This window comes from Chanodichthys erythropterus, chromosome 12 (assembly GCF_024489055.1).
Source record: "Chanodichthys erythropterus isolate Z2021 chromosome 12, ASM2448905v1, whole genome shotgun sequence".
Taxonomy (NCBI): Eukaryota; Metazoa; Chordata; class Actinopteri; order Cypriniformes; family Xenocyprididae; genus Chanodichthys; species Chanodichthys erythropterus.
The window spans coordinates 42,830,541-42,843,809 of record NC_090232.1 but is presented as its reverse complement, the minus strand read 5'-3'; the positions used below and the strand labels follow the sequence as shown (position 1 = coordinate 42,843,809).

At 38.3% G+C, this 13,269-nt stretch overlaps 1 protein-coding gene across 3 annotated transcripts in view; it reads left to right on the top strand.

Moving 5' to 3' along the window:
- abca1a (ATP-binding cassette, sub-family A (ABC1), member 1A) overlaps positions 1-10,355 on the top strand; it is a 39,309-nt gene extending 28,954 nt beyond the window's left edge. For all 3 annotated transcript variants that reach the window (XM_067403172.1, XM_067403170.1, XM_067403171.1), the window contains exons 31-50: positions 33-222; positions 337-431; positions 517-549; positions 649-754; positions 873-947; positions 1,921-2,090; positions 2,179-2,356; positions 2,452-2,567; positions 2,983-3,127; positions 3,266-3,389; positions 4,661-4,790; positions 4,883-5,003; positions 5,216-5,278; positions 5,404-5,510; positions 5,719-5,860; positions 5,953-6,087; positions 7,083-7,186; positions 7,285-7,377; positions 7,469-7,712; positions 8,677-10,355. In XM_067403172.1, coding sequence (XP_067259273.1) covers positions 33-222; positions 337-431; positions 517-549; positions 649-754; positions 873-947; positions 1,921-2,090; positions 2,179-2,356; positions 2,452-2,567; positions 2,983-3,127; positions 3,266-3,389; positions 4,661-4,790; positions 4,883-5,003; positions 5,216-5,278; positions 5,404-5,510; positions 5,719-5,860; positions 5,953-6,087; positions 7,083-7,186; positions 7,285-7,377; positions 7,469-7,712; positions 8,677-8,817 — 2,512 coding nt within the window. In that variant the 3' untranslated portion in view covers positions 8,818-10,355. The remainder of the gene's footprint in view (positions 1-32; positions 223-336; positions 432-516; positions 550-648; positions 755-872; positions 948-1,920; positions 2,091-2,178; positions 2,357-2,451; positions 2,568-2,982; positions 3,128-3,265; positions 3,390-4,660; positions 4,791-4,882; positions 5,004-5,215; positions 5,279-5,403; positions 5,511-5,718; positions 5,861-5,952; positions 6,088-7,082; positions 7,187-7,284; positions 7,378-7,468; positions 7,713-8,676) is intronic.
- The last annotated feature ends 2,914 nt before the right edge of the window (positions 10,356-13,269 follow it).

The window sequence follows — 13,269 nt, the reverse complement described above, 5'->3', positions numbered from 1 at the left end:
ATAATTATTATTTATTCATTTTTGTGAAATAGTAGCAAATCATGTCCGATTAAAGATGGAGAGTGGGTGGTTCCAGAGATTCCCGAGACCGTTCAGGACATTTTCCTAAAAGGGAACTGGAGTATGGAAAACCCATCGCCTCTGTGCGAGTGCAGTTGTGAAGGAAGGAAAAAGATGCTTCCGGAGTGTCCGCCAGGAGCAGGAGGTCTGCCACCCCCTCAGGTAGACATATTTACCAAATATTGTACTTCTTCAATAGAACTATTATTTTTTATGATATGTTTCAATGACAGCACAACAATGTGTTCATTGGCTTTGTCTTCTGCTTTTCCTTAGATTAAAGTCACTGCTGCTGAAACTTTGCAGAATCTGACTGGCAGAAACATTTCTGACTACTTGGTGAAAACCTATGCACAGATTATTGGGAAAAGGTGAGTTAAACAAACCCAGAAGTAAAGACTTGCTTGAAGTTCCTGCATGGCAACGCTTTAACTCTGTCTTGCTTTGTCTGTTCAGCTTGAAGAACAAACTCTGGGTCAACGAATTCAGGTATGCCTATCACTTCAGATTTGTTATTGATGAGGAAAATAAGAATAATGCAGTGGAAGATCTGGACCTCAACTCTCTTTCTCACTGGCTGTCTTACAGATATGGTGGATTCTCATTGGGTGCCAGAAGCTCACAAGCCCTCCCCGATGGCGATGAGGTCGCCGATGCCATCGCTCATATTCGTAACCGCTTCAGTCTTCAAACGGTATGTCTCAAGTTTACGATGTTTGAACATCAGCTATGGCTCATAAACTTGGAGGCAGTTGTTGCACAATGTTTGGGATTTACCTGCCTTAACCCTGTCTTTGTTTTGCAACCCATAGGGTACAGCAGCTGACCGCTTTCTGGGAAGCCTGTCCACTTTTATCCAAGGTCTTGATACCAAGAACAATGTAAAGGTGTGTACACTGCATTCTGGCTGGATGTATACAGACACAGATGAGTAAGGTTTATACATGTTAGGAATATATATATATATATATATATATATATATATATATATATAATTCATATTATAATATATTCAAGTGCTTGATTGTGTAAATGTGTCTTGGCATGATTAATTTCTGAATAGAATTACTGGAGTTTTAATACATTGTTAACAGTATTAACAGTATTTATGCACAGCTTTAGTTATTGTCCAATAGAAAATCGGCTAAACTTAAGGTTCTGTTATATAAATTTTTATTGTAAGGTATTTATGTCCTTATTTTATGTTTTGTAATGACTAATATTATTGATAATATATACAGCTATGGAAAAAATTAAGAGACCACTCCAAGATCAGAAATCAATGTTAAGTGGTCTCTTAATTTTTTCCATAGCTGTATATATATATATATATATATATATATATATATATATATATATATATATATATATATATATATATATATATGATATTAGTAATTAAAAAACTTAAGAACTACAATTAAATATATAAAGAACTACAAATGCATAAATAACAGGAACAACAATTGAATTGTTTTTGATATATAGTTATTGTAAGATTATATAGATTAAAAAAAAAATATATATATATACACACACACACACACACACACACACACACACACACACACACACACACACACATGTATTTCTTGTCATTATTACGTTTGTAGACTTTTAGATATATAATAAAGAACTACAAGTACGTAAATAATTTACAACAACTATGTATATGAATATATTTTATAGCAAAAAATCCAAGAGGTTGAGTGTGTTAGAGACTGACACACTGCAGGCCGAAGTTACAGTCTATTATTATGCCGGAGCTCATAAACACTGATTGCACAATGTCAAGGAGCTTTAAGGGCTTTTGTTGCACTATAAGAGCAAGAAGAGTGACATGATTGTGTCCTATTCCAGATCTGGTTCAATAATAAGGGCTGGCACAGTATTGGATCGTTCCTCAGTGTCATGAACAATGCCGTCCTGCGTGCTAATCTGCCCCCCGGCCAGGAGCGGTCCAAATTCGGCTTCAAAGCTTTCAACCATCCGCTCAACCTCACCAAAGAGCAGCTCTCACAGGTGGCGCTGTAAGTAACCATGACAGCAGTTCACACACTCAAATCCATGTACCTGAACAGTCTTAATATCTGACCTTTGATCCCATCGACTTCCCAGAATGACAACCTCAGTCGACGTGCTGGTGTCCATCTGCGTCATATTCGCCATGTCCTTCGTCCCGGCTAGCTTTGTGGTGTTCCTCATCCAGGAGAGAGTGAATAAAGCCAAACACATGCAGTTCATCAGTGGAGTGCAGCCCTTCCTCTACTGGCTAGCCAACTTTGTTTGGGACATGGTGAGCGTGTTGTAATGTAAAATGGTAAAATCTTACTCTGAATGTGTCAATATCTATTAACATGGCTTTTGACTGATTGCATCTTTATATTTTAGTGCAACTACATTGTCCCGGCGACCCTTGTCATCATTATCTTCGTCTGTTTCCAACAAGAGGCCTATGTGTCTTCTACCAATCTTCCTGTTCTTGCCCTCCTGCTGTTGCTCTATGGGTAAGATGGGCCTCAAATTGCCTTACTATCTACTATACACTACTGTTGAAAAGTTTGATTTCAGTAAGGATTTTTCTTTGAAAGATATTAATGCATTCAGTTGATCAAAAATGACATGTATAATGTTACAAAATATTCTTTTCATCAAAAAATTACAGATAAATTAGAGATGCTCAAATCATCATATTAGAATGATTTCTGAATGATCATGTGACACTGAAGTCTGGAGTAATGATGCTGAAAATTCAGCTTTGATCACAGGAATAAATTATTATTATAAATTGTAATAATCTTATTTTTTTTATCAAATGAATGTAGCCTTTGAATAGTAGTGTCAGATTTTAATAGACGTGTTACATCTCCAAAAATATGTCACTAATATGAAAGCTTTGTCCATTTCTTTGTTTCCATCTAGGTGGTCCATAACACCCCTGATGTACCCGGCATCATTCTTCTTTAAGATTCCCAGTACAGCATATGTGGTTTTGACCAGCGTTAACATCCTCATTGGGATAAATGGCAGCGTATCCACATTTGTCCTGGAGCTTTTCGGCAGCAATGTAAGTTTATATTTCTAACCTGTGCTTGATTTATATATCTTATAACTAATGCAATCTAATTTGTGATGACAATAGTTCAGCACCCTTCAAAAGAAGCCCTAAACTAACTGTGGACGTTTCTTCTCTTTTTTATTTCAGGAGATTGGAGGCATCAACAACATCTTGAAGAACGTGTTCCTGATCTTCCCTCACTTCTGTCTGGGCAGAGGTCTCATTGACATGGTGAAGAACCAAGCTATGGCTGACGCCCTGGAGAGATTTGGTGTGTACAATTCTCACAAATACATTATTCAAGTGAACCAATCAAATCCAAATTATTTTTTAAAATCTTTTTAGAATATCCTTTTAGAATTGCTGCACTAACCGAACAGATGTTGGCCCAGCTAACAGAAAACGTTCTCAGAACGTTCTGGCAAGGTTCTTTCTGAACTCTAATAGAATGTTCATTCAAAGTTATCTGGTCTTTAATAATGTTCTCGGTTACATTTATTTTACAGTATGTGTACTTACCCGAGAAATTACTGTTAATATAATGTAACTACATGGGTTAAGGTTAGGTTAGGGGTATGTTTCTCTATATAACCCAGTTATTGTAATTGCTATAATAAGTACATAGAATGTACATGCGAAACAGAACTGTAAAATGAAGTGCTACCATGTTCTCTAAACATTATCACATAAACATCGTTCATGGAATGTTTTTTTTCAGAAACATTTTTGTTGTAACGTTTTTTAAATGTTAGATGTTAAATGTTGTTTCAGAATGTTCAGAAAACATTTAAAAGTAACAATTCCCATAATGTTTGCAAAATGATCAATTGAACATTCGCATAACAAAAACAAGTATTTAAAACATTTAAGAAAAAATTTGCTTTTTGAATGTTGAAAGAGAACATTCAGAAATAACATTTTCATTACTTAATGGGAATGTTAGAAAAACATCCTTTGAACATTTTTTGTTAGCTTGTGGTTTAACGGAGCTGAAAGTGTTTCACCCCAGATGTTGTTTAAATAATTGCTGATGTTGTGTTGGTTTGGTTTGGGGCCAAGGTCAAAGTGACATCTTGTTGTGGACATAACATGTCCTGGATCATTTCCATGGAAAAGCATAAGGATCACAGCTGCTCAAATATGAACAAAATGTCATTCTAAGAAAGAAATCAGGGTCGAATGAAACGAAATTGAGTTTGTATACCTTGGCTCATTTCCAAAACCTAGTAAGCCGCCTACAGCAGTGTATCCTTCGCTGAGAAGGTTGTCCTACAATGCATTACTATGAGCTGAGTGGGGGGGAAAAACATTTAAAAAAAATATAATTTATTCAATAGTGAAATGTATTGATAAAACAGTTTATTCTAATTAAACAATGACTGAAAATTGTCAATTGAAAAAGTTCAACTCATTATTTGTGTGTACTGCGTATTTTATACTTCTTAGAGTATTTTGCCATTATTGCACATGCAACACATTAAATCAGTTGTGCATAAATTCTGGATCTGCTTCTTCTGACATGATGTTTCTGAATGTTTTCAGGTGAGAATCGATTCCGCTCTCCTCTTGCGTGGGACATGGTGGGCAAGAATCTCTTTGCCATGGCCATAGAGGGCGTGATTTTCTTCTGCATCACTGTCCTTATCCAGTACCGTTTCTGCATCAAGGCTAGGTAACAATACTTTTATACCCTCACTGTGCCATGCAATTTTAAATATATGTTTTAATGCATGAAAAATAAATGTTCTGTTTTGTTATTAATAGGCCGGTTAGCACTAAGCTGAAGCCCATCGGAGAGGAGGATGAGGATGTGGCCAGAGAGAGGCAGAGGATTCTGGGTGGAGGAGGACATACTGATATTCTGGAGCTCAAACAGCTCACCAAGGTGAGCAACATCTCACACTATTTTTAGCTGCAGTTTTAGTGCAATTTCTAGTTATTTTATGTTAAATAATCAAAATTGTAATTATATATGTAATTCTATCTATCTATACACATATATAGGTGGCTCAAGCTAGCTTTTGTCACATAATAATTATTGCATCAGTATTGTTGTTTAGTTAAAATAATAATATAATAATATTGCTCATTCTGCAGGTGTATAAGAGGAAGCAGAAGCCAGCTGTAGACAGACTGTGTGTGGGAATCCCACCAGGAGAGGTGAGATCATCTGTCTGTCTTCTTAGTAAATAAAGAACTGTTTTTAGTTTAGTTAGGCTGGTCGTGTATGATTACAATAAACCGATGGCGAATGGGGTTTAGATGATATTATGTTCTTTCATCAGTGTTTTGGGTTGCTCGGTGTGAATGGAGCTGGAAAGACAAGCACCTTCAAGATGCTCACAGGAGATTCAGTTATCACTAGTGGAGAGGCCTACTTGGCAGGAAAAAGGTAAATAAATTAAAACATCATACTACTAATTTAATGGTTTCGAATAATATTAATATTTTTTGTGATTTTGAGGTTGTCGACATACTATTTTCGTAACAAATAATGCTAACATTGTTTCCATCATGCATAGAATTTACATAACATTTCAAAAATGTGTTTAAGTGACACTTTATATAATAATACCAATATCTTGGCTTGTTTTCTGCAGCGTGCTGACAGAGATTGATGAAGTGCATCAGAATATGGGCTACTGTCCACAGTTTGATGCCATCAACGACCTGCTGACTGGCCGAGAACACCTGGAGTTTTACGCCATCCTGCGGGGCGTCCCCGAGAAAGAAGTGTGCGAGGTCAGTTTTTAGCTGAGAGGGAAAGTCGAAGTATTGTGTATTGCGCTGCAGCTGATTATCGAGAGATCTGATTGGTTGTTTGTTCGTCGCAGGTGGCGGATTGGGGCATTCGTAAACTGGGTCTGATGAAGTATGTAGACAAAGCGGCAGGAAGCTACAGCGGTGGAAACATGAGGAAGCTTTCCACCGCTATGGCGCTCATTGGAGGACCACCAGTGGTGTTCTTGGTGAGTGGTTTAAACAAACTCAAAGTTGGGTAGTTTATTAACTGCACAGTGTTTTTCAACTAGTGCATCATACACCAAAAATATGTCATAGGTCTGTATTGATGATGAAAAACTATGCTACATGCAAATAATAAAATGCACAAACTGCAAATGCATAATAAAATGCAAATGCAACTATGCAATTGTGCATAGAAAATATAGCAAAATAAATAAAAATGTAAACAAAATCATTTAAAAGGAATCAAAATGTGCAATTGCACCTAGTTATTATAGTGTATCGAAATATATAAAAACTAAATAAAATAAAAAATAATATTAGCAGCATTTAAAAGGAAGGAAAAAAAAGTATGCAGTTGTGCAAAGTGATTGAAGTATAGCAAAATATATAAAGCTAAATAAAATAAAAATAAAAGCTAAATATGATTAACATTTAAAAAAAACAGCTCTTCATATAAAACAATCATAATTATGTTTTTTGTTTGTGAGGTGAATTTTTGGCTGCCAAGAGTATGAACCATCAAATTGGAGCAAAGCCAGAGCAAACCCTGAATTCAAACAGTCATAATACACCACATTACCAACCAAAAAGTCATTTTCTTTCTCTAAAAAGCCCAAAAAACCTTGCATATGGGTGTATATAGGTCATCTGCATTTCAAGAAAAGATCTTTTGACATTCATTCCAGTTTAGATCAGTGCAGTTGTGTAACAGTCCTCAGATTGGCCGCTTGGCACAACTCTTTTTCCCGGAACAAAAGCGATACCCACGCGGCCTTTGGCTCTTGCCACATTTTTAATACGCTATGAAGTGTTTAATTCCCAAGGAACCAGGTTACACTCAGCAGTTCTAACAAGGCAGTGCAGCGCTCCACTTTTCTGGTGCCCATCAGTCAGAATCAGGAAACATGATCACGCTCTTCCCTCTCTTTATGGTGTTCTGCTTGTTTCCTGCTGAATTTGTGGGCGATGGTTAACCTGGCTGTCGCTGTTGTTACAGGACGAACCCACCACTGGGATGGACCCCAAAGCCCGGCGAGCCCTGTGGAACTGCATCCTCAGCATCATTAAAGAGGGACGCTCGGTCGTTCTGACCTCGCACAGGTGAGAGAGGAAGAGAAGCATTTGGGGTACCCAGCCCTAAAAGGCATAATGTTGTTTATCAAAGACTTGTTCACAGGACTTTTCTGTTTCTTCTGCAGTATGGAGGAGTGTGAAGCTCTCTGCACTCGTATGGCCATCATGGTGAACGGCAGGTTCCGGTGCCTGGGCAGTGTGCAGCACTTAAAGAACAGGTTTGGAAGTTACCTGACAACAGAATTTTGATTCATTCTGGAGAATCGATTCTTTTGAATGGGTTTACTGACCCCTTTGCTCCTGCTCCAGGTTTGGTGACGGGTACACCATCATCCTGCGGGTGGCCGGAGCCAATCCGCAGCTGGAGCCGGTGATGGAGTTCATCGAGCGGGAGCTGCCGGGCAGCACCCTGAAGGAGAAGCACAGGAACATGCTGCAATACCAGCTGCCCTCGTCGCTGACCTCCCTCGCTCGCATATTCAACATCCTCTCCAAGAACAAAGAGCAGCTCCACATCGAGGACTACTCTGTCACGCAGACCACTTTAGACCAAGTAAGAACGCTTCAAGATGTTTGATGCCATATAGATAAAAAAACAGCACTTTTGCAGTACACGAATTGCAAAATTATTTGTTGACAACTCCTAGTAAAAAACTATTCCAAAGTCTATTTAAAAAATGTATTTAGATACCACTTATAGTACATTTGAACCCATAGTGTACTATGAGTGATAACTAAATATATTTTTTAAAAACAGAGGTAGTATATTAAAAGCACATTTTAGTTCATATTTCATGCTGTCTCAAAATAGCACAGTTGAGTACGCTTAGATGTTCTTAAGATTATCTTAAGAAGTACTAAAGAAGATTTTTTAGTATATTAAGTACAAAATTAGTTCGCAAATAGAGCACTTTAAGTACATTATAGAAATGTACTTTTTTCACCTTGGGAGTCTGAGTTGCTTTCACATTCATGTGAACCGCACCACAGTTCCAGTGCATCCGAACTCAAAGCATAGGTAATCTCGGTAAACCTGGTGCGCTCCCGGGTCCGCATGACAGCTTTCACATTACCAATTTTTCATGCGAACCGTGCTCCGTTTCGAACTAAACTACCTGTGTGAAAGCACCCTAATACTTTTATTCAGCAAAGATGCCTTACATTTCTCAGAAGTGACATTTATAATGTTACAAAGTTCAGAAAAATGCTGTTGAAAAAAGTATCACAGTTTCCACAAAAACATGAAGCATCAACTGTTTCTTCAGTATCAAATCATCATATTAGAATGATTTCTGAAGGATCATGTGACACCGAAGACTGGAGTAATGATGTATTTTTGATCAAATAAATGCAGCCTTGGTGGACATAAGAAAATTATTTCGGAAACCCCAAACTTTTAAACATGTAAACCAGAGAACAAAAACAGAAGTTTGCAAAGAAATGAAATGCCCCAAAATAAAAAAATAAAAACCAATTGAAAATTCATTGTGACTTATATTTTTGTGTTCTCATTTCAGGTATTTGTTAATTTTGCCAAGGACCAAACAGATGAGGACCACTTGAAAGACATTTCCATTCACAAAAACGATGCCGTTGTGGACATTTCTCAACTGAACGCCTTCCTCATAGACCAGAAGGCCAAAGAGTCAGTGGTGTGATCAGCCATTCAAAAATCCACCTTTGTGGGACTAGTGTGTCATTTGTTTTTGTACTACTTTTTAGTTTTTTGTTGTATTTCAGCTGTGTGTGTGCTCACATGCGGGCACTGGACCTGAAACACACTTCTGAAACAAACCAATGCAAATCAATGCAAAAAAAAGAGAAAGAAATTCAAGTAAAACGCCAACGACAGCGAGGCTGAGCCTGGTGCTCGTTGCTCCGTCACGGTGAACGCAGGGAAACTTGAAGCTGTTCGCTCCACTAGCGGTGAATATTTGATTGACAAGACGTCTGCGGAGTTTCTATCGAAAACATCAATCAGACACTGCCAACGAGATGTCTAATTCAGGGCCGAATTCATCTCCTCGTTTAGTACAGGATTCAAGCTTTGCATTTCAGCAACTCTTCTTGGTCTTTGTACTTTATTTTTTAGATATGCATTTTAAAACTATACTCAAAAGATATTTTGATGCAACGACGTGCAATGTTTCACTAAGTATTTGAAAGTGTGGTGCCTTGAAACAACACTCCGCTAATGGACTAGAAACGACACCAGGAGCGTGGAGCACACACTGTCATCTTAGCTAGAATGGATTTCGCGTCTACTGTAAAGACGGAGAGGATGACATTGGAAGGTCATTGCATGCTTTACATGGATGCCGTGTTTAGGACACCATTGTAAGCTCAAGCATGTTCTAGCTTCGTTATCCTGAAGTATTTTTTGTGTGGGTATCTACGGATGATCTCGAGGAGATTTTGGTGGGACTTCACTGGGAGATCCATTATTGTTTTTGTGTTCAAAACGGAGGCAAGTTCATATTGTGAAACTGTACAGAAGCAAATCATGTCTGTGCCAAAACAGGTCAAGTGGTTTAAAATATTTCCAAATGAACGTATTATAAAGCAAACAAGTTGTCGGTGTTGGATATTATGCTAGTGGCCCTCAACAGGCTACTAAATGTTACATTTCTGTTGTTGTCTACACCGTGTGATTTGAAACAAGAGTTTCCTTGTACAATAGGGCCTTAAAAAACAAGAGCTACATCTTTTTATGGAAATGACATTCGTAGGCCGTTGGTACAGGAGTTAATTACTCAGGATGTGCCCCTTTATTCTGTGTAAATGCTTTAGTTTTCTGTAGTATACCACTTTTACGATCTCGACCAATGCTCTCCATGGCACCGTTGTTGTTCGCCTACAGCGTGAACTGAAGTGACCAAAAGCAATGAGGTGCTACCAGTTGAGTTTAATTTCCAAATCCATGAGGTGCTCTTTAGTCAAACACGCTCAGAAATTAAGCAACAATCCCTGCTGCACATTAGTGGAAGAAGAAGGAAAAAAGTATTGTCTTTGGTCCAAAACTGAAGCACTTTATAACAGTCAATGTTAAACTGGTCTTGATATTTAAAATTCACAACCAGGATGTTTTGTGTTTAACAAAAGATTAATCTGCAATTTCAGATGTCCCACCATGGCCATTATTTTCTGTTACAATGTATGTGTTTACATTTTAAATATTAAAAAGCTATTTCAGTCACTCTTGTGTCCTTTTTTTGGTTTGCTTTGTTCAAGTGCCGTGTGTAATTTCTGAACTGCTAGTGGCAGTCAAAAAGAACAGGAATAAATAGTGAAGAAAAGTAAGTCGGAGCAAAGTTTGTTTGCTAGCTTGCCTTAAAGTGTACCTGTACTTGCACAGTATGTACTTGATTTATATACATTAATATTATAAAATAAATGTTAAACACTTGTTAAATGGCTAAAAGCATTAGAGTAAATGTTGATATTTTTTTTTTAAATGTAAGTATTATTTACCAGAAGTGAAGGCAAAGTCCCTTTAAGACAAGTCATTTCACTCGGCGGCCATCTTTGAAACGCCTCTCGGGCATCCTGGACATCATGCAATCTCTTTGAATGGAGAAACATCAAATTCTCCAAAACTGTTCGCCAACCTTACGATTAAATTTCATATTTGAAATCACCAATAAAATCTAACAACAACCGGCTCATAAATTTAGTTTCTAAACGCTCGAATCATGACAAAAAAAAAAGAAAGTATTTTTCAGGCTGGATCAAGTTAATGCGCATGCGCAGACCTAAATGCGCGTCTCTTCGGAGGCGCGCGTCTGACTGTTTCTATAGAAACCGCTGAAGTGACGCGATGACTTTACCAGTCGGCGATTGGCTCTTATTTAGAAGGCGCGACTTCCGCCATATTGCGCGTTACACTTTCTCGCATTCAAAACAATACGAGTGACACGTCTTGTGTTATTCTATAGTCTTTGGTGAAGGTCTAATAGGCCTACTACCACCACAATTATTATTATTAGGCTATAAAGGACAGACCGACTGATGGTTAAAGGTGATAGAAAGGATTTTTTCGTCGACTGAGAATCCAAAGACTCGTTACTGGATTTTTTAAATGAGCGCATGCGTAAGAACAGCCCCCCTCCTTCACAGCTCATTTCAAAGGAACGCCTCCCAAAACTTGGAACATGAGTGTTTACCACCGGCATTCGCAGTATCGTGTTCGCTGGATTCATTGTGTGGGACTCACCGCAGGTAACTCATAATCTGCAGTTGTTACTCCTGTCTCCTGACAAAAACATTGCATGCAGCGCCTGTGGAGTGTGGAAAGTTACTGGAGAGCGCAGCCTCACACGTCTCTCACAAGGAACGTCATGGCACTGATTGACAAGCCAGAGGGCCAATCTTTTACACGATGATCGCGTAAACTATTGGCTGATGTTTTTAAGGCCCTACCTCGTACACAGATGATGTATATTAATATTATTCCTTTCAGTCCACCTAATAAATAGTCTTTTATCAGTTAGTAAAGACAGTTTCAAGTAATATTGCAAAAATGTATAAAACAAAACATCCTATTTAGCACCTTTAAGTGATTGACGTAAAAAAAGAGACATAAATCTGAATTAGAATCACCTCCATCCGAATTAGATCAAAGAACTTAGAAACCAAGAGGTCGCCAGTATGGGGTGAAAATACTAACTGGACCACAGAATCCTTCACATCTTACGCACACAAAATCGGCGAATTTCACTACCAAATCAGAAGCGCAATAGAAGACGGATTCGTATGGGAGTTGTTTTGACAATGGTGTTGTCTCAAAGGAAAAACTTTTAACCATACTGTTGTCATGTAAACGTACCCTAAAATCAGTGGGTACATTTTGCACGCTTTGAGGCCTGCATGTGTTCAATCCCGGGCATCCCCACTTAAGCTTGTATGTTTAACATTTGGTTGGTCTTACAAAGTTTTTTTGATTCTAAAGGGCCTGAGCACGATTAAAGGTAAGGTAGGCATAATGTGGCCCAGAACCGGTCCACATCGGATTACATGCGGACCAAATGTGGGCCGGAACTGGGCCGAAACTATATTGCTGTCAGAGTTAGGACCAAAAAATTTCCGTCCAATAATTGCTACTCAAAGTCACGTTTCAGGAGGGATCCCCCTGTAAAAATCTCGTTCTGGGGGTAAAATCCGCTTTTTGGTGGGGTTCCCCTTGGTAAAATTTGCATTTCAGGGGCTAATTATCATGTTATTTGGGTTAACCCTGCGGATATGATAAACAACCCACGGCAACAGTGTTAAATGAGCCCAATTCCATGGAAAAAACGCAAACTTGGCGTGCACCCTGCTCGCACAGATCCAAAGTCATAAGCGTGACCCGGAAGGCTATGGAGAGTAGACAGACAGTCGCAGAGCGCCAAAAACAAACAGCAGCCGCCTTTTACATCTCATCTTGAACCAAAACAAGCTTATGCTGCGTTCACATGTTGTAACTGTAATATGGAAGAAAATGAATAATCAATAATGAATAAATGATAATTAAATTTAATAGCTGAGTACAGCGCTGATACAAAAGACCAGATGTCCGGCAATCAGAAGTCAACATCTAATTCTGAGTTCTGAGTATAACAATCTTTGTCAGAAGATATGGTGCAAAGAGCAAGAAGTCAGGAGCAGAAGAAGTGAAACTAACACAGACCGATGTTAATACATACCTGAAAGCAGAGGAAAACTTACATCCCACCTAAAGGTCTGTTTGGACAGATAAGATAGGTCAGGCTAAACTCTCTGTTGTGTCAGTGCTATATCTTCCTGCTATAAGAGTCATGACTGGTCCTGTGACAGTTAAAACTAACAAGAAAGACAAAAATAAGATGTGGGTTCAACACCTTTTTGGGAACAACAGGAATGCAAAGCTTGCACATTTCAAATATCAAGTCTTGTGTTGTGCAAAATATTATTGCAGGGAAGGTACATCAAGTTCAAATGAGCAACAAATTCTGAGAACATTGTCACTTCTGCAGTACATGGCAGGCGTTCAATATCTAACCACAAATGAGTACAAAATATCATGTCACACTGGAACATTTGAAGAACAACTGAATACAGCAATCATACTCCTCAACAGCAATACCTTGAGAATG